Source organism: Sciurus vulgaris (assembly GCF_902686455.1).
Source record: "Sciurus vulgaris genome assembly, chromosome: 9".
NCBI classification, from domain to species: Eukaryota; Metazoa; Chordata; class Mammalia; order Rodentia; family Sciuridae; genus Sciurus; species Sciurus vulgaris.
This window is the reverse complement of record NC_136469.1, coordinates 71,584,201-71,606,485: the sequence shown is the minus strand read 5'-3', so window position 1 is coordinate 71,606,485 and position 22,285 is coordinate 71,584,201. Positions and strand designations below refer to the sequence as shown.

The 22,285-nt window shown below is 36.9% G+C and overlaps 1 protein-coding gene across 1 annotated transcript in view; it reads left to right on the top strand.

The window, feature by feature from the left end:
- Nucleotides 1-13,263, top strand: part of LOC306669340 (broad substrate specificity ATP-binding cassette transporter ABCG2-like) — a 59,314-nt gene extending 46,051 nt beyond the window's left edge. The window contains exons 11-16 of the mRNA XM_079153269.1: nt 4,206-4,295; nt 5,723-5,847; nt 7,535-7,689; nt 10,158-10,247; nt 11,098-11,183; nt 13,059-13,263. Coding sequence (XP_079009395.1) covers nt 4,206-4,295; nt 5,723-5,847; nt 7,535-7,689; nt 10,158-10,247; nt 11,098-11,183; nt 13,059-13,206 — 694 coding nt within the window. The 3' untranslated portion in view covers nt 13,207-13,263. The remainder of the gene's footprint in view (nt 1-4,205; nt 4,296-5,722; nt 5,848-7,534; nt 7,690-10,157; nt 10,248-11,097; nt 11,184-13,058) is intronic.
- The last annotated feature ends 9,022 nt before the right edge of the window (nt 13,264-22,285 follow it).

Here is a 22,285-nt window from a genome sequence, read left to right as displayed (position 1 = left end):
GAGTGTATTTTGTGTATACAAAATACATATACATACATGGAGTATAACTTATTCTAATTAGGATTCCATTCTTGCAGTTGCTCATGATGTGGAGATTCACTGTGATGTATTCATATATGGATATAAGAAAGTTATATCTGATTCATTCTACTGTCTTACCTATTCCCATCTCCCCTCCCTTCCCTTCATTCCCCTTTATCTATTCCACTGAACTTCTCTTCTTCCCTCCCCACTTAATTGTGTGTTAGCATCCTCATATCAGAGATAATGTTCAGCCTTTGGTTTTTTGAGATTGACTTATTTCACTTAGCATGATAACTCCAGCTCCATCCATTTACCAGCAAAAGTCATAAAATCATTCTTTTTTATTTGTTCTTAGCATGTCCTTTTCATCCAAGTTGTAGTATATGTTGGAAGTTCTTTTTGAAGTTTAAATATTTCATTACATGTATAATACATTCTGTTTATCCATTCACCTGTTGATGAAAAATAGGGTATCTTCTACCTTTTGGCTGTTGTAAAAATGCTGTTATGAGTGTGGGTCCCTGTTTTCAGTTTTTCAGGTTAGTAGAATGTCTGGGTCATATGACAATTTTGTTATCTTTTGAAGATTTACCATGCTGTCTTCTACTGTAGCTGCATCATTTTTATTCTTACCAGCAACAGGCAGGAGTTCCAGTTTCTCTATGTCCTCACCAGAACTTGTTACTTTTTCTTTTTTTAAATAATAAAGATTCACTGAATCTTTGAGCAAATCTCTGTTCATTTGCCATTTTTAAATTGAATGGTTTCACCACTATTTGACCCAGCTATCCCACTCCTTGGTTGATCCTATACCCAAAAAAACTTAAAATCAGTGCACTACAGTGTTGCAGCCACATCAATGTTTATAGCAGCTCAACTCACAATAGCTAACCTGTGGAAGCAATCTAGATGCCCTTCAATAGATGAATGGATGAAGAAAATGTGGTATATAAACACAATGTAATATTACTCAGTCTTAAAAAAATGAAATTATGGCATTTGCAGGTAAATTGATGGAGTTGGAGAATATTATGCTAAGTGAGGTAAGCCAGTCCCCCAAAACCAAATGCTGAGTGTTTGATAAGTGAATGCTGATCCATAATGGGGGGCGAGCAAGGGAAGAATGGAGGAACTTTTGATAGGGTAAAGGGGAGGGAGGGAAAGGGAAGGGTATGGGGTGGGTTGGTGGAATAAGAGGGACATTATTACTCTATGTACGTGTATGATTGCACGAATGGTGTAACTATATCCTGTACAACTAGAGAAATCAAAAATTGTACTCCATTTGTATACTATGAGTCAAAATGCATTCTGCTATCATGTATAACTAATTAGGACAAATAAAAAAATTGAATAGCTTCATTTTTGTTATCATTCACTTGCACTTCTATTTCTGGTTTTTTAATTTCTATCTGATATGTTTACTATTATTTTTTAGAAGCTCTTGGCCTATGTGAAAGTGGCATGTGTCTGTGTGTGTCCATGTCTGTGTGTGTGTCTTGCCTAATCCCTCTGGGGATGACTGATCAGTGATTAATTCTTTTGATTAGAAAAAAAAAATCACTGTGTCATCTCTGGAACCAGGTTGTTAGACCTTTCTTCAAGGGTAAATATCAGTGCTATATCATTTGAGATTGCTGGGGAGGCCAACAGTTCAGTTCTGTTTTGGGGGATCAAATACTATCTTTGTTCTTTCTCTATCATGTGTAACTGAGAAACTGGATTTAAATCCTGTGTAGAGTGTGAACTTCTGTGAATACCCTTTTGGGGTTGTGGTAACAGCTAAACAAATTAGGAAAAAGGCATTTAAAAATAATTGTGTCCCATAATACCACTTCTGAGTATTTATGTAAAATATTTGAAGTGGGTTTATGGAAGAGGTTATCTGCACTTCCATGTTCTTTGCAGCACCGTCCACATGGCCTAGTTAGGAATCAGTGAAAGTGTCCACCAGCAGATGAATGGAAAAGGAAAACATGGTGTGTGGACACAGTGGAGTACTGATCCGCCTTAAAAAAGAAATTTTAACACTACATTTGTGACAACATGGATGGATTTGGAGAACATGATGCTAAGTAAAGTAATCTAGACACAGATAAATAAATGCCACATGTTCTCACATATGTGGATTCTAAAGTAATTGAACTCTTCAAAGCAGAGAGCAGAATGGTGTTTGCCAGGGGTTGGGAGTGAGGATACTGAGGAGATGATGGTGGATGGGTACAAAGTCTCAGGATGCATTTGCTAAGAATAATTTCAAATGTTCTTATGATAAAAAGATTTATTCAGGGCGGTGGATATCATACGAATTAGCTTGATTTAAGTATTTCACATTATATTCGTGAATTATAAAATTGCTTTGTACCTCATAAACATAGAAGTATAATTTATCAATTTATAATTAAAAAGTAATTACCACCTTGAAAAGAATTAGGATGCTTTAAATTCTTTAATAGTGAACACTATTTAATATAAAGTAAATCCTATGATTTAGAAGAAATACCAATACTTTTATAGATTCATGAACATTACAGTATTGTTGGATGTGAGACAACAAAGTAAACTTTACTACATTCTGTGTTTCTGAAAATAGCTTTAAACTTCATATTAGGTTTATTCCTGGACTAAAATTTTGTATCTGCTTGTATATGAGACCTGTTTTCCATTCATGTTAATTATTATAAGAACATATACATTTAAAATAGCCTATGCATTTGTTTCTTCATTCTTTAGATATTAAGAAAAGTTATTTTCATATTTTTCCTTTAAGGTAGTTTGGGTTACTAGGGCTTATGTTTTAAAAAAGTGTTCCGTTGATTTTATGCCATTCAAATGATGCACCATGTCATCTCTTCTACAGTTTCAACCAATATCTCCATGCCGACTAAATTGTTTAGTTACAAGGGAAACCTGTCTCTTTCAAGGCTGTTGGCATGCTGTCATGAAGTCCATATGTCTTTTGAAGTTTGGATTAACTGAGCACTTCCCTTTCTACGTCTCAATTATTTTACAGAAAAATAAGTGTTAAAATTCTTCCTACTGGGCGTGGTGGCGCACGTGTATTCTCAGAGGCTTGGGAAGCTGAGGCAGGAGGATCTCGAGTTCAAAGTCAGCCTCAGCAAAGGCGAGGTGCTAAGCATCTCAGTGAGACCCTGACTCTAAATAAATACACAATAGGGCTGGGGATGTGGCTCAGGGGTTGAGTACCCTTGAGTTTAATCCCTGATACCAAAAAAAAAAAAAAAAAAAGAAAAAAAAAAAAGGAAAAATTCATCCTTTTCACACAGGTGCACAAAAATTACTTTTTTTTCTTCATAAATAAGCATAACCTTGATTTCTTTTCTGAGCACCTTGGAAACCCTGAGCAATAACTTTGACTTAGGGTGGTTAAGTAAAAGTTCTTGGTCAGGGCTTTCTGGTGGCCTTGTGCTGGGTGTCTGCAGTAAGGAACCGAGTGGGTTTCCCTGCACTGTCTGGCATTTCCTTCCATGCCTTACCCTCTTTACTTCACTTGAAAACCAAACGAGCTGACTAAATGTTTTCACCCTTGTGAGCTTTATTTAGCTCACTGTTTCTGTGTTTATACATTAGGAAGATACTTGGCATTTTCATTAGTTAAGATGAAGGTGAAATATTTTTGTGACCTAAGTATTAGTTTAAGCTGCCAGGACAAAATACTACTGACCTTGTGCCTTAGAAAAGAGAAATTTACTTTCTTTAAATTTTAGAATCTGGAAGTCTGAGGTCAGAGTCCTGTTCCAGCAACGCCAGACTCCTGTGGATGTCCTTTCTTACCTTCAGTCTGTGCCCTGTCATGTCAGAATATCTGGTGTTTCTCCCTCTTCTAAAGGGATTAATCCCGTGTTGGATGCTCCATTCTCATGCCCTCATCTAAACCTAATCACCCTCCTCCCAGTAACATCCAATTGGGGGTCATTATTCAGTCGCCAGCAAACTAAGACCATGAATTTCAAAACGTGCTGTAATATGCAGTTATGGAACATCACTGTGGAAACCCAGAGAGGAAGATCATGCATCTCTCTCCATTTGAACCAGAACAGTTCTATTGTTTTTTAAAATAATTTTTAATGTTATATCATTTGAGTGAAGAATTCTGTGAGTAGAAAACTGATACAGTGTTGCACTGACTGCAGGCATCTGTCTCCATTTTGTCCTTGCAGAGCTGGGCTGCTTCTGGTGATGATGGTCTGTGAGTGTTTCAGCAGTGTGTTGGCGGGGCAGATCTTTGTGGTTGAGAAGAAGCTCTTTATGTGAGTAGGTCTCTGTTCTAGGAAGAGGCATTGACGGCTGTTGGGCAAATGGGTCACATACAGAATTGGGCCAAGAATGTGACCCCAAGGATTAGCATTTTTCTTTCATTTCTTTGTTTAATTGACAGATATGAATTCTACCTATTTATCATGTACAATATAAAGTGTTTGTAATATATGTGGAGATTGCCAAAGTGAAGTGAGAAAAAGCAGTCATAGGTGGGGAGAAAGTCAAGAGTGTGTGGGACCTGATACAAGGAAACGGAGTCTTAAGTTTAGGGTGTGGTCAGCAAATCCCAATGCTACAGAGAGAGAAGCAATAAAGAGCTAAAGTGTCTCTTGCTTGCTTTTAGCAAATAATAGATTTGTGGGTCCTTCCTCCCTCCCTCCCTCCCTTCCTTCCTTCCTTCCTTCCTTCCTTCCTTCCTTCCTTCCTTCCTTCCTTCCTTCCTTCCTCAGGGTTGCTTAGGGCATCTCTAAGTTGCTGAAGCAGGCCTTGAACTTGTGATCTTTCTGCCTCATTCTCCTGAGCCACTGGGATCACAGGTGTTCACCACCATGCCCAGTTTAGCAAATCACAGGTCCAGATAATGGTTCCGAGAAAAACTTGAGGAGCTTCGAAATGGTTAAGCACTGGGATCAGTAGCAAACCAGAGGTGGGAAGTAACTGACGAAGAATGTGACCAGGTTTAACTCTAGTAGGTAGAGGACTGGAAAGAGCCAGAAGGTGGCCTTACAGTGAAGAGCAGACTGGGTTTGTCTCTTCTGCTTTTCAAACGTGGAAGACATTTGCCCAAACTTACGTACATGTCAAGAACAGGAATCATCAGAAAGGGAAGGAATGAAGACACAGGTGGAAGATTTTGGGATTACAGGAGAAAGATGTCAGGAAGAGGAAAGATGAGGACTTAGTAGTTGACAGGACTGCGCGTTGGAGGTGTGATCATTGAAGGAAGAAGTCTTTTTCTTTTTATAACATGACAATGGAAATAAAAGGAGTTTAGAGATATGTAGCTGCATTAATGGCCTCGGAGAAAAACAAATCACTTTCTTCACACTCATAAGTGGGAGAAGAAAAGCCTCTGTTTACCACTGAGATTAGCCCCGGAGGCTGGCTTTTCACGCAGAGCCAGTTTCAGAGAAGCAGAGTCTTTGAGGAAAGTCTGTCCTTGGAGCGGGAATGTGGGCTAGAGTGGGAAGCAGCAGGAGGGGTGCTGTCCTGAGAGAGGGTCACAGCAAGAGCCTCATGGGCTGATGCACCAGGGAGGCTGCACCTGAGGAGGAGAAGGGCCTTGGGAGTCAGCCTAGAACCTGTAGGTAGCTGCAGGGTCAGACCTGGTGGCAGCAGGGGTCTGCACAGCAGCATCTCATCTGCCTGTGCCTTCTTGGACTAATCTGGATGTGTGATTCGTGTTTTTGTTCTGTAGACACGAGTACATCAGTGGATACTACAGATTGCTATCCTATTTCTTTGGGAAACTGTTATTTGACTTACTACCCAGGAAATTGTTGCCAAGTATTATATTCTCTTGTATAATATACATCATGGCAGGTAGGTAACAAGACAAAGAAGATGTATCTTGTTCTGGATATGAGCTGAAGCCAATGTCTCTTTGCAAGAATCATTTTAGTTATCCAAACTACAATCCAAGGCATGAGATTGGGAAGCGTGTATTCATCATGCATTCACTAAAATAACTGTTCTCCTGTGTGGTGCATACCTGTAGTCCCAGAAACAACTCAGGTGGCCGAAGCAGGAGGATCATAAGTTTGAGGCCAGCCTCAGCAACTTAGTGAGACTGAAAAAAAAAAAAAAAAAAGAAATGGGATGGAGTGGGTTGGGGAAATATCTCAGTGGTAAAGCTCCCCTGGGTTGAATCCCTAGTACAAAAATTAATTAATTAATTAATAAATAGCTATTCAATGTGGACATTGTTTTCAAGACTTTTCACCCACTTGAACTTTTAAAACTATAAAACTACATTATACTGAGAAATGCTCTGCTTCATATATAAATATGGAATTTATGATACTACTTGAAGTTAAGCTGAAGAAACCAGAATATTTATTGTCTATCTTATTTTTCTCCATATCTATGTATGTTTCTACATAAAGATAAAATATGGATAGGTAGTATATCTAATATCCATAGGGATATGTATATATAAATGTACATATAAAGAGAGACAAAAAACAATATACACATATTCTCTCTACCTCTTATTCTCTAATGAGGGAAAGATGGTGACTTTATGAGTTTATTGATTTAATAATGATACTTGTTTGATGGATGAAAACTTTTTTTGTGCATTATGCTCAGGCTTAACCCCAGATCATTTCGTCAAAATTTTATATATTTCACTGGTCTAGACACACACACAAACACCCTAGATCATTTTGTCAAAATTTTATATTATATATTTTACTGATCTGGACACACACACACACAAGAAATTTCTTCAAAAAATACATACACGACCTGATTTTAAAAAGCATATATAGAGCTTAATCTTTTCATTTTACAAATAAGAGATGTGTCATAAAGAATTCATAATGGAATATAGATCCCCCCTCATCCCCAAGACTCCTGAAAAGTGTTCTTGGGTCTGTTCCAAAATCTTCAGACTCTGTGACTCATATTATTAGCTAATTATAGTTAATAAAATAGTTTAAGAAAACTTCACGAAGCTCCGATCTCAATCACAGAACCATTTGATAGTTTGTCTAGGGGGACTTAGGTTACAGAGATACCTTACCTTCCCCTGGATATCAAACCCACCGTGAGGTCGTGGAATCCTGCTTCCAGTTCCTACACTAATGCAGTTGCAGCAGATAGTGAGTAATGTGGAGACATCTGGGTACGTGACCGTGCTGTTGATGAGTTTCCAATGACAGAAGAAGGAAGCAGAATTTTAACTATTTGTGTTGCCTGTGTCTTTCTATCTCAGCAACTCAGAAATTGTTCATAATTGTCCACAGAGGAGCATAGGTGTTGTATGAAAAAGTGCATAAAGTACATGTATAATAAGTATAAAAAGTGCAATAAGTATGTAAAAGAAAACAGTACGATATAACTTTATGGACTCACATGGAGGGAAAGAATGATATTGATGTTGGATGGTGAGATCGTGACCTTTTTTATTTGTTTCCTAGAATAATACAGTACTGTTTGCACAATAAACAACCCTGAACAGATGGTGACCTAGACAGCTGGACTGACCCATTCTTTTCTGTCTCAGAATTGAAACCGGAAGCAGGGGCTTTCTTCATCATGATAGTCACTGTTACAGTGGTGGCTTACTCTGCAAGTTCCATGGCCCTGGCCATGGCTACAGATCAGAGTCTGCACTATGTGTTAACACTCCTCATGAACCTCTATTTCGTGTTTATGATGGTGAGTATGAGAGGGAACTTCCTTCCCCCTGGTTTCTTCCTGTCCCTTCACCTGTTGTATAAAACCTACTTTGAGGATTCTGTAGATAGGACTCTGACATTTTCAGGAGTTCATAGACTGTGATATAGTTTATTAGAGAACAGGCCTCTTTCCTCTGGGCCCTTATCCAGCCATTTTTGCTGTACTAATGTAGTTCCTATAACATTAACTAACATGTCCTTACTCATGAGCTTTTAAAAGATATGTCTTGGTGACAGAAAAACTTGATAAATTGGAACTTCAAACATGAGAATGATTATGGTTGGATGATTCCCTCGTAAAAAACGGCGGGTTGTCAACCTTCCTTTCATGCTGATGTTTTGAACTGCTGGCTGTTTACCCACAGCAGAGATAGTTTAGCTGGATTCACTTCTCTCCAAGTCGAAAGTGAAGCTCCCTGAGAAGGGTAACAGTGAGTGGCACTGTGTGGGAGTATAACTTGGATGCCTCTTATGTTTAGGAATGGAATGTTTTTAAAATACTGGAAAATTCCGAAGTCCATACTCGGACTTTCGAAGTCCCTGACAACTTCTTATGTCAGTATTGCTCCTTACCTCCATGCTGCCTGCCTTCCTTCTTTGCTTCCTTCCTTCCATTTTGAGATGCTGGGGATTGAACACGGGCTTCATGTATATTATGCATATGTTCTACCACTGAGCTACATTTCTTCCTTTTTATTTTATTGTGACAAAGAATCTCTTTAAATTGCCCAGACTGGTCTCAAACTTAGTCCTCCTGTCTTGTCCTCCTGAGTAACTGGGATTACAAGCATGTGCCACCAGGCCTGGCAGGAGCAGATGTCTTTAAATGCTACATAATTAGTGCAAACTGCTGCCAAAGTTTAGTTCCTCCATTTATGAGTGTGGCAACTCCAAATGTATATCATTGAGAAAATCTTAAGTCTTGTTTGTGTATATTCTATATTATCATCCAATAAAGAAAAATGTTTTGCTTGGTTTATTTGATGTTTGACTGATTATTATGTAAAAGTTTCTCTATAGAACATTAAAAACTGATTATAAAACTGTATTTCACTCAGAGGTGCTGCGTTATACACTAAGCACTTGGTTAGGGTACGTCTAAACATAGGCAGACACACCACAACATTGTCATTGTTCTGCATATCCCAGCGGACCTCACACTAGTTAGGGTAAGTGTTATGTGAAGCTCTTAGCTGTCTCCTGTGTGTCTTCAGAAGTCCTTCCTGGCATCTCCACTGCGATACTGCTTTCTGGTTTCTTTAAATGGAGGCATTGATCAAATTTCTGATGCGCTTCACCACATCATCCCTTTATCAGGTCTAGGCTTCTGGTTTTCTTAAGCTTGCGTTATGAATGTCAGATTACTTCTAAATTCAAGGATATAGAAGCTTGTATTCTGAATGTCAGATTATTTCTTAATTCATAGATAGAGAATGCAAAACTTTGTATATAAATCTTATTTTTGTTTGGAAGTAGAGAGGGGTATGTGCTGCTCAGGAGTTTTCTGGTGTATGCTCCTAGATTGCCAAGTTTATTAGGGGAACAGATAGTGGTGATGTAATCCAAATAACCAGTATAGTTGGTTCTTCATGCCCAGGGGTTCTGCATCCAAAGATTTAACCAACTGTGGATGAAAACTATACAGTCCCCAAATTGTGTCTGTATGGAATATGTGCACTTTTTCTTTTTTTATCATTATTCCTTCAACTGTATAGTATATTCTGTATATCATTCACAAGGTATCATAATACAGAGATGATTTAAAATAAAGAGGATTTAAAATATAAAGGATGTACTTAGGTTACATGCAGTACTATGCCATTGAGCATCAGCAGTGGGTTGGAGATGGGGGCGGGGCTGGGACAATTCCCCTAGGATACCAAAGGACAACTGTGTGTCTTTTTTTTTTTTTTTTTTTTTTTCTGGGGATTGAACACAAGGACACTCGACCACTGAGCCACATCCACAGCCTTTTTTTGTATTTTATTTAGAGACAGGGTCCCACTGAGTTGCTTAGCACCTTGCTTTTGCTGAGACTGGCTTTGAACTTGCGATCTTCCTGCCTCAGCCTCCAGTCGCTGGAATTACAGGCATGCACCACATTGCACCCAGCAGGCTAACTGTACTTCTTAATCTTCTGATGTGTGCAATTACAGGGAAAGTTGAGGACATAGTCTTGATAATTAAGGAACTTCCAAACAAATGGAATGTATAATGTAGATGATAGATGTATTATACTTCTTTCAATACATACACTGCCTTAACTATACAAAGGTACACACATGCAAAAGACAAATATTAGTGTTTAAAGTAAGTGGGAAGAATTTCAAGAGAGTTGTTCCTAGCACAAATGTTTAGAAGGCCTTAGGGTTCTTGTAGAGGGTGTTGTTTAGAATTTCTCATGAAATCACTGAACTGGTTCTGATGCTTGGTTTTTGCTGTCTATAGGTTCTTTTGGTTATCTCATTGTATTTTGGAACTATTCCACCTTGGCTTTCTTGGATTCAGTACTTTAGTATTCCTCATTATGGTTTTAAGGTAAGTTGTCCTCCTTTGTCATTGGGAAAGGGTAAGTTGTTGCTCCTTTGTCATTGACTGGGTTCCCAAATTGGGAACTATCAAAATAAAAAGCTTAACCATCTAATTTCCCCAGCCATGAGATGTGAACTTCTCTTCTGGGAATTGTCTTTCAGGAGAAATGTGTGAGTATATCCTGTTAGCCTTGGTTAGCACATGGTCTAGAAGTCATCTGGGTTTTTCCAAGTCACCTCATTGTTAGAGGAAGAAGAAGGCTGGGGAGAAATCTCCTAGTAAAGGGGAAAGATTAAGTAAATGATGAACATATTGTTGTGTTTTAGTTCAGTAGGAAAATAATCAGAAGAGAGGAGACTAGAGTATATAGTTTATATTGAGAAGAAAATTAGAAGAAAAACAAAGGCCACATAATATTCATAGCCGTATCAGTTTAGCAAACTAACTGGCTCCAAAGTGAACTCTGTATCATAATGTTGTATAACCAGTTTTCTAACTCCCATGAAGACAAATGGTTCTGATGAAAACTAATAAGACCATTACCATAAATCAACATTATTCATTGAGCACTATGGTACTATTTTAATTATTGCATTTGTGGGTTTATGAAATTGGGGAGAAAAGAAGGAAGGACATAAGGGGTGATCTAGATAGAGGTTTTCCTTCTTGGACAATTGGAAACAACATCGCACCCCTAGACCTCCTGACTGCCAGGGAAAATACATCAGTTGCTTTCACAAGTTTCACTGTGAATGTTCTACAGACAATAATGATTAAACTCAAGAACATAATTATGATGATCTTTTTGAAACTCTTTGAAATTTATGACTATTTACCTTACCCCACTCTCCCTTAGGCTTTGCAGCATAATGAATTTTTGGGACAAAACTACTGTTCAGGACTCAATACAAGAGGAAATAATACTTGTTCCAACTATGTGATGTAAGTTTGCATTCAATGTCACATAGGGTTTGCTTGCTACAGTGGTGTGATGAAGAAAGGTCTCTAGGTTTAGAGCTGGTAAGAGTCATGTCAAAGTCAACAAACCTTCCTGAGCCTCCTTTCTCATCTTAAAGTGAGTCATCGTGCACTAATGCATGTGAACATGCTGTACAACTCCTGTATTCTAACAAAGAATATACAACAAATTAGAACAAAATTTTTTAACAAATTTTAAAAAATTGTATTTAATGTGGAGAAATGTGTTTTGTGCTTCTTTCAAGTACTATTTTGATTGTGGGTTTGAATCCTCATTTTTTAGAACATTTGAATTGAAATGGACTCCTTTGATAATTTAGCAAGGGTTTATAGGTTCTGAGTATATGAATTATGGGCTACCTGTGAGCCTAGTCCATGGACAGTATTTAAGAGCTGACAGGGCAGCAATAGCACCGGAGAAGTGAACATTGCCCCACGAAGATCCTGGCCCTTCTCTCAGCTTAGGTCTTTGGCAGAAATCATGAAATCAAAGACTGCACACTATGTGTGTGTGCGTGTGTGCGTGTGCGCGTGTGTGTGTGTGTGTGTGTGTGTGTGTGTGTAAACTAACTTGGAATTCTCCCTGTCAGAGAGTATATCCTCTAAAGAAAGAAACACATTTTGGTAAGTTGATATGGAAGACTCAGCTTTGCACAATATCATTAAAAACAAGTGCAGGTTTTAATAAAATTAGAGGATCTTTTAAGCATGTAATGTTGTCCTTTTCTGTAATTGTTATTAATGGTCTGATTTTGAGACATGGATTAATGAGAGAAGAGAGAATTCTAGCATCCTAAATCTCTCCTGGAGCTTCAAAGAGCATAGAAATAATACTTAGTAAAAGCACAAATCTCTATTTTGAATGACCGACAGGAAAACTCTAGGGAGAAGGATTCTCTTTGCCTGCCTATCTCTGGTTTCCTCTGGGTGTGGCATTTTTGTAACACCGTTGCTGCCAACCTGCTGTTCAGGATGAAAGGATGGAAAAAGTAGGACCAGATAAGGAAGAGCCCCCCCAGCCTTCACACTCACAGAAGGCTCATTCTCCCAAGAGGAAGGAAGAAGCTTCTTTAATAGCAAGAAGAGACCAGGGATGTTTTTGAAATGGCAAGAGATGCACAAGAATGGCAGCAGGCAATAATTATGGCAGCCCAGGTGTTTTTAATACCAGCCGCTTTTCTAACCAGTAACAGGAATGCACCCTCCTGCTCGGCTCCAGCTGCTAGCAAAGGTTGGAGTTTGATTCCTGGCCTGCTGGTTACATCCTAGAACTGGGTTTCTACATTCCTCATTAGGGTTGTGGTGTGAGAGCTGACAGAACATGACTGGCTGGAAACCCTTGCTCCCTTTTCTCCTCAGCTTTGGAATTCTTGCCTCTGTTACTTTGAATGTCTGTCTAGTGGACGAGTGGAACTATAGGAGCTTTGATCAACTTCGCAAGGCCATGGATACCATTCACCATAAGGAATAAGTGAAAGGTTACCTGATCAAAATTTAGCATTATAGTTTGGAAGTGAGTGAATCTGAGGAAGTTAAAATTTGGTTCACAGTGACTCTATAAACTTGTCCAAGTTTGTTGAACCTCCTTTTCCTCCTCTTTAAAATGGGTGTAATATCTATACACCTTTGGATTGTTTTAGGGATTAGTAAGCTATTAAGTACAAGTTGTTTAGCACAGTATCTAGCAGAATTGTAAGCACTCAACGACTGTTAGCTATTAGATTTAAAGGGCTAACTACTAACTATTTGGTTACCTATAGGCTTTTCTAACAAAGGAACAGTGAATATATAGAATTTGACAAACACTATGAATGTAATTTTTTTTGTCTTCTATTTCAGATGTACTGGAGAAGAATTTTTGACAATTCAGGGCATGGATCTCTCACCTTGGGGTTTATGGCAGAACTATGTGGGTTTGGCTGTTTTGATGATTTTCTTTCTCACAATTACCTACCTCAAATTGTTATTTCTTAAAAAGTATTCTTAAATTCATCCTTAATTTACTATTAAATTACTGTCATATTAAATGGAGCACCATGACTTACTTTCTTTTTCATATTTCTTATTGTTGCATTGTACTTACACATGATGGTGGGAGTCACTGCTACATATTCATACATGCACACTACGTAACAGTATAATTTGTTCAGTATCATTCCCCAGTATTTCCCCTTTCCCTCCCCTCCTCTACCCCCATCCCTTTCCTCTGCTCTACTGATATCCAATTGATTTTCGTGAGATTCCTCCATCACACACCACACACACCTTTCTTTTCCATTTTCCTCTCTAGCTTCTGTAGTTACTGTCTCACTTCCCTTCCCTCTTGGTCTCCTTTTAACCTATCCTTGTGTGTGTGTGTGTGTGTCTGTGTGTTTCCTATATTACCTCTTTATACATTGTATATTAGTTCATTTCATCAGAAAGTAATCATGGGGAGGAAGTTCAGTCTAATATATTGACCTGAAAAAGGATAATGGAGTTCTAAAAATCTTGACTAGTTATTAACATCTCTGACATTAGTTTCCTCATTTTAAGATGAATAAATAGCTTTAGTACCTTTAATAGTCGACCATTTATGATCAGCTATTGTTAAATAAATAACAAATGTTTATTGTTGTATTAGAAGTATAAAGTCTAAAACATGTGTTCTGTCCATCAGAACCAGTGCGGAGAAAGGAGATACCACCAATCTTTAGTTGACAAGATTTATTGCATCCTCCCTGTTTTCCTGCCTCCTTTGTTCTCCCCCTATCTCCCTTCTCCTACCCTCTCCCTCTCTCCTCCCCCAGGCTCCTAGCTTATCAGCCAATTATAGCAAAGCTTTCTCTCACGCAGGAGAGCATGTAGAGGAATGTCAGCATAGCACTATATGAATCACGAGCTGTCCACGCGCGGCCTGATATTAGATAGCCAATCCTAGAGCCTGGCGTTAACACGTCATAAGTCTCCAAGGAACTAGTAAACAAGCAACCTTTTTGGGTACTTCCTTATTTTGGTAGTCAGTGCCCTTTGGCTCACTGCCAGGCACCATCTTGTCCAAGACGGCCCTCAACAATGTTGGAAAAACCAGTGTTATTTCTAGAGTAAAATAGTTATAGTGACAGAAAAACATGTCTGAAGAGTTTACTAAGTGTTTTGGTCAGCTTTGTTGTTGCTGTGACTAAAAGATATAACCAGAACAACTGTAGAGGAGGAAAAGTTTATTTGAGGGCTCACAGTTTCAGAGATCTTAGTCCTTAGAAGACTGGCTCCATTCCTCAGGGCTTGGGGTGAGGCAGAACATCATGGTGGAAAGTGTGACAGAGGGAAGCAGCTCACATGATAATCAATAAGCAAAAAGAGAGGGGTCTCCTAATCCCTATGGGGGGATTAATTCACTGATTGGATTAAGACTCCCACAGCCCAATTATTTCTCCTCTGAACCTTCTTGCATTGTCTCACATGTGAGCTTTTGGGTCATACCTCACATCCACGTCATACGCTAAGTGAGGTTGGCAGGCATTACTGGTACTTGGAGTTATGAGCTTAAGATGGAGTAGAGGGCCAGGACTCTGGGGATGTGGCTCTTAAGCTATTTCTGGGACATGCTTTTCTGAAGCCACTTCACTCTCCAGGATGGCTCAGCTGTATATAATCTGGATGCAACAGAATATTCTGAGGCTCTTTGCTACAACACTCATCTGGCCCTCCTGTCCTACTACAGCAGTATCTGCAGAGCCACCTCCATGAAGAACTCACCAGGGCTGAATTTTGCCATTTCCAAGGTTTTTCACCTCTAAAATCTTTATACTTTATGGTTTAGTAACTATCATATCTGTCCCTGCTCCGAAGTCAGCAAGGACTGCTCCATCCACTGGAAGAGCTAGGGAATTATTACCTTTGTCTCAAAGTAGCTTAACAAAAAAGAGTCCTGCTTTCTCAGGAGGGATAATTCTGAATGGTGTGTTCTACACTGTTTTCCAGTTTCATCATAGGAATGGGATTTCAGCAGCTTACAGGTTGAGCCAGCTTGACAGCATGCCCTTCAAGACACCTGCCCTTTCCTATCTTTTCCAATCTATTCCTATCACCTCCACCTCCCAATAATCTACTTTCCTTGCCTCAAATACTTGTCTTGGACTGTACTCCTTAGGAAGCAAAAAAAAAAAAAAAAAAAAAAAAAAAAAAAAAACATCAAGCATGGAAATCCTGTGTTGAACGTTTTTGAAAGTTTTGTTGGCTACCTGAAATGTGTGTTTGTGGTAATAAACATGGAAATGTGTCATATGTTTTGGGACGTAGAAAAAGAAGGTATCTTTTTCATAGTCTGTACTGATAAAAGACAAATTATTCAACTATTTGTACTTTGGAAACTAACAACTCTTAGATTTGCTATTTTATCAAATCTTTATTATGAATTAAAGTGCTCAGTATTGCACAATTATGAAATTCTTGATTGTTGAGAGAGTCTTGCATATATAACATCTTGTACCGATTCAGAAGGGAAGTTCATCAGAAAAGGATAGGTTGAGAACTGACTATTCCATGTTTAAAGAAGAAAAATACATGGAATTATGGGTAAAAAAGAATTTTACAAAACTTTGCAAGAGAAATGAAAAAGAGTGTAAAGATAAATATCATTAAAGAGTTTCCAGTGATCATTATGTATACATAGCACACAGTCAATACATATGCTTACCACACAATGATTGCACTTCAAAATGAAGTTTGTTTACATGAAATAACATGGTACACATACTAAAACCCCTAGGATACAAACTTAAGTACCAAGAAAAAGAACTTCACACAACATGCTAAAAACAGTAGAGATGAAACGATGGGGCATGACTGTTAGAGAAACTTGATATGTTCCATTTCTGTAGAAGCTAAACTAAAAAGGCCTGTCTGCTCATCTTCCTAGTAGAGATTTCACTGACAAGGTACCAATTAAAGGAACAACTTATGAATTTAAAACACAGACTAAAAATCATGACTTCCTTTTATTAGTTATTCATCAACACCATATTATCTATTTCTTGTCCCATTAGCTTCTAATAATTGGTCATTTTAATGAATATTTTTCTTATAATACTTGCTTTTGTATTTACTTATGTAGTTACTTTTCAATTTTTTTCATTGTCAATGAAGCTTTATTTTACTTATTTATATGTGGTGCTGAGGATCAAACTCAGTGCCTCACACATGCTAGGCAAGGGCTCTTCCACTGAGCCACAACCCCAGACCCTTTAATTAATATTTTTGAAAAATAACATTTTAGTATTTTATTAAGAAAGAGATTTTCCCAGAAATTTGGAGAAACCCTCCCCCAAGGATAATAACTTCTGCTAACTCGAATTTGGCTGATATTTTCTGAAAATGAATGAATGTTCAATACCAAAGCCTTTTATTAAATTGAACTTCATTGAGTTATAATTCCAATTTTGACAGTCCTGATTAGGAATATTTGAAAACTATATCCTTCAAAGAGTGTAAAACCAAACCTTTAGTTTTAGAATGCTTTATCAATCTTAAAACTTCCTTAAAAATTTCCTTACAATGAGCATATTTGCTGATTTAGAATTTTGAGTGTATATTTAAAAATATTGTAAATGGCCCTACAAAATTAGATATGACATTGAATTCAGTTGCAAATAAGTTGAGATACATGAGAAAGAGAAAATGGAGACATCTGTATATTGAATTATTTAAAAGATCCAATTTAGTGACAATTTAAGGCTCCTTCGAACTTTCCTATAGTTTGGTTAGAAACACTATTTGGTAATTGTTTTAGATGGTTTGCTCGGTTTACTTCAAATAAGTGTTAAAATAACATACAAATTAAGCTATACAGTTAGTCCCACACACATTAGGTATGATAATATAGCAGCAGCAGCAACAACAAAAAACCCCATAGCACTTGACATTTATCTTAATGATTCATTCACATTCTAGAAAAAGGGCTACATGCCCATTCTATGATTTGGAGATCTTTTCTATTTCTCTTTTTGAGAAAAGTTCATTCCAGGAAGGTAGTTGAAATCAAAGACTCTTTTCTAGGACTAGGGTTGTAGCTCAGTGGTAGAGAGCTTGCCTAGCACATGTGGGGCACTGGGTTCAATCTTCTGCACCACATAAAAATAAATTTAAAAAAACTTTTAAAAACTATTTTCTTAAAAAGAAAGCTATGTATGGAGCTCATGACCTAGTATGCATGAGGTCATGGGCTCAATCTCCAGCACTGCAAGACAGAACATATATGTATTTCATACTTCTGAGTGGAAAGGGATGCCCTACTTCCCCTCATACACTGGACCCAAAAGATGATACTAATTTTTGTGGTTTCAAAACCCTTTGAAAATTCTTTCTTTTTCTCTAAAAGGCTATCACCTTATTTCACCACATAATTATACAACTGTATGATATTCACATCCTGGTTATTTCAGTTCAAAACCAGGTTTATAATCTTTCATTGCAAAATTGTCACATGGGATAATTCTGTTGTTTGGCTACTTCAAAAGGTGAACAAAGCAGCAATGCATTCACCAGTGGCTTAAGGATGCCCATGTGTTTTCTTGCACTGTGAGCCACAAGTTTAGAATTCTCAGGGCATGTGCATTTGTCAGTATATTTCTAAACAGACTTGCATGGTTTGTTTAGAGTGCTGTAGTATTGACAGTAAATACATCTTACATGAGTGGTGCTGAAGACGTTCAAGAGACAATGAAATCAATGATAACATCACAGAACAGACCCAAAAGATTAAATTTCAAGAGTTCATACTTTGCAATACTGTGGTGTATTTAAGTGTAATATTTGATTATAATGCACAGATCACTAACAACTAATGTTTTGACTTTTTTTTTTCAGACTAGAAAAATGTTCCCAAAACTGTTACAAAGAAATGATGTGCATTGATTTGGACTATTCAATTTTAATGTGTATCCACAAGTATTCTGTGCATCCTAATCAGTGCAAAAGATGGTTTAATAATGAATGATTTTAAAACTATTTATTACTGCATTATAGTTATGCATAACAGTTGGGCTCTTTAAAACATATTTATAAATGCATATATATGGTTTATTCCATTTCAATCCCTAGTACTCTCTCTTCCCCTCCTCTCCTCCCTAACCCTGATCTTCTTCCTGTACTTTACTGGCTGTCTTTCTCTTTATTTATGTAATTATTTTTATTGGTGCATTATAGTTAAACATGAAAATGGAATGAATTGTGATATATTTGTACATGTGAATAGCATAATTTGCTATTCTTTCTTCGGGTCTTCCCTTTCCTACTCTGCTAATATGCTTTTATTTTCACAAGATTCTCCTTTTTTTATTCCTTTTTTCTCATTTTGTTCCACACATGAGAGATAACATTCAACCTTGATTTTCTGAGTCTAGCTTAATTCTTATCACTTACCAGAAAAATGGCATCATTTTATTCTTCTTTATGGCTGAGTAGGACTCCATTGCATGTATATACATCACATTTCCTTTATTTATTCTTCCATTTATGGAAAGCTAGGGTGGTTTGATAACTTGGCTATTGTGGATTGTGCTGCTATAAACATTAGTATGCATGTGTTACCATGTTATGTCGATTTTAGTTCTTTAGGATAAATATCACCAAGTGAGATAGCTGGGTCATATGCTGGTTACATTTGTAGTCTTGAGGAATCGCCAGTGCTTACCAAAGTGGTTATACTAATTTTCAGTCCCACCAACAAGGTCTAAGTGTACCCTTTCCCCTACAGTATCACAAGAGATTATTGATATTGGTATTCTTGAATGATTGCCGTTCTAACTGGTGTGAGATGAAATCTCAATGTAGTTCTAATTTTCATCTCCTTGATTGCAAAGAATATGGAACATTTTTCATATATTTATTGACCATTTTATTTCTTCTTTTGAGTAAATCTCTTTAGATCTCTTGCCCATTTATTGAGTGGGTTATCAGGGTTTTTTTGGTGTTAAGTTTTTTGAGTTCTTTATGTATTTGGGTTATTAATTCCCTTTTGAAAGAGTAACTGGCAAAGACTTTCTACCACCCTTGTTTCCTTTGCTGTGCAGAAGCTTTCACATTTAGCGCCATCTCACTTACTGATTCTTGACTACTGTCTTATTGATTCTTCAGCTTTGGAAGTCTTATTAAGAAAGTGCCTGCACCAACTTGTGGGAGTGATGATCCTACACTTTCTTTTAGAAGTCGTAGTATTTTTGGTCTAATTCCTGGGTCTTTGATATATTTTGAATTGATTTTTGTGCAGGATGAGAGATAAGGATCTAGTTCCATTCTTCTACATACAGAAGATAATAATGCTGTTTTCCCAGCACTATTTGTTAAAATGGCTATTTTTTTCTCCGAATGTATGATTTTGGTGCTTTTGTCAAGGATCAGATGACTACACTTTTGTGGATCTGTCTTTGTGGCTTCTATTTGATTCCATTGGTCTTCATGTCTATTTTGGTGCTAATACCATGCTGTTTTGATTACTATAGTTCTGTAGGATAATTTAAGATTAGGTATTATATGCCCAGGGTCTTGCTCTTGCTTGCCTTTTCTATTATAGGTCTTTTATCCATCCATGTAAATTTTAGAACTGTTTTTTCCAGTTTTGTGAAGAACATCATTGGCGTTTATTTATTTATTTTTTAGTACCGGGGATTGAACTCAGGGGCACTCAACCACTGAGCACTTCCCCACCCCTATTTTGTATTTGATTTAGAGGCAGGATCTCACTGAGTTGCTTAGCACCTCGCCATTGCTGAGGCTGGCTTTGAACTCCCCATCCTCTTGCCTCAGCCTTCTGAGCCACTGGGATTACATGGGTGCACTACCACACCCAGCCTCATTGGTATTTTGATGGGGATTGAATTTATTTGTGGATGGCTTTTGGTAATGTGACCATTTTGATGGTATTAATTCTACCTTTCTAAGAATATGGTAGAACTTTCCATCTGCTTCTGTCTTTCTTCAGTGTTTTATAATTTTAATTGTAAAGTTCTTTCACCTCAGATTTATTTCTAGGTTTCTTCTTTTTTTGAGGCTACTGTGAATGGAGTAATTTTCTTATTCCTTTTCAGTAGGTTCATTATTGGAGTATAAGAAAACTATTGATTTCTGTATATTTATTCTGCTTTCTACTACTTTGCTGAATTTATTTATCAGATCTAGAAGTCTTCTGGTGGAATTTTTAGGGTCCTCCATTTATAGAATTATATCATCAACAGATTGTTTGCCATTCTTCTTTTCTTATTTGTATCCATTTAATTGCCTTCACTTGCCTGATTGCTCTGACTAGAGCTTAAAGGACTCTTTTGAGAAGGAGTGATAAGAATGAACATTTTTGTCTTGTTCCTGATTACAGAGGAAATGCTTTCAGTTTTTCTCTGTATGATATAATGTTGACTTTGAGTGTGTCATATATGGACTTTATGATGTCAAGGTAAGTTCCTTCTGTCCGGAGTTTCTTCAGTGTTTTTTAACTGAAAGTTGTCAAAGAATTTTTCTGCATCTACTGAGACAATCATGCATTTTTCTGACCTTAATTCTATTTAAATGATAAGTTGCAATTATTTATTTAAGTATATTGAGCCAACCTTGCATTGTTGGAAGGAATCATCTTGGTCATGGTGTACAATCTTCATAATGAGTTTTTGAGTGTATTTTGCAAATATTTTATTAAGGATTTTTATATCTATGTTTATCAAAGATATTGGTTTGTAGTTTTTCCCTTTATGTGTCTTTATCAGGTTTTAGTATTAGGGTGGTACACATTTCACAGATTGAGTTTGGGATGTTCCCTCCCTTTCTGTTTCATGGAATAATTTGAGGAAGATTGGTGTCAGTTCTTTGAGGTCTGGTAGTACCTAGTGAGAATCCATCTAGGCTCATTTTTGTTGGAAGGCTTTTTATTATTCTTTCAATCTCATTGCTTGATATTGGTCTGTTTAGATTTCCTGTATCTTCCTCATTCAAATAAAGTACCCTATATTTGTCTAGAAATTTGTCAATATCTTCTAGCTTTTCTAATTTATTGATATATAAGTTTTGAAAATAGTAATCATCCTGTGGATGTCAGAAATGTCTGTGGTGTTATCTCCTTCTTATTTCTAATTTTGTTGATTTGGGTCTTCACTTTCATTCTTCTGGTTAGTTTAACTAGGGGTTTATCCATCTTATTTATCTTTTCAAAGAACCAAGTTTTTGTTGTATTGATTCTTTATATTATTTCTAAACTCCATTTTATTAATTTCATCTCTGATTATAATTGTTTCCTGTATATTGCAGATGTTGGAATTAGTTTGTTTCTGCTTTTATAAGGTCTTGAGATGCAGCATTACATTGTTTATTTGGGATTTTTCTTTTTTAATTGTGAACACTTAATGCTATAAATTTTGGTATTAGTACCATATTCACAGTATCACAGAGATACTGGTATGTTGTATCACTATTCTCATTTTATTCTAGGAATGTTTTTATTTTCTCTAATTTGTTCCATGATTTGTTCCTCATTTAAAAGAGTACTGTTCAATCTTCATATGTTTATGTGCTTTCTGTAAGTTTTATTGCTGTTGAGTTCTTATTTTAATACATTATGATCTGATAAAATGCATGGGATAATATTGATTTCCTTGTATTTGCTAAGACTTGATTTATGTCCTAAAGTATGATCTATTTTGGAAGAGTTTTTATGAGCTGCTATGAAGTAAGTGTGTTCATCTTTCATTGGGTGAAATATTCTATAGATTCTGAAGATTCCATTTAATTTTTGTATCATTTAAATCAGAAATGTCTTTCTTCTTTCTTTTTATGTCTGGATGAGCTGTCTCTCATTCAGAGGGGTGTGTTGAAGTCATCAAGTGTTATTGCATTTGGGTCTATCTGGGACTTAAAGTCAAGAAGTGTCTGTTTTATGTAATTAGGTGCACTGACATTTGGGACATAAATATTTACTCTTGTTATATCTTCCTGTTGAATTGCTCCCTTTAACAATATGTAGTGACCTTCCTTGTCAATTTTGAGTAATTTTTCTTGAAATCTGTTTTGTTAGATATGAGACTAGCAACTCCTGCTTTTTTTTT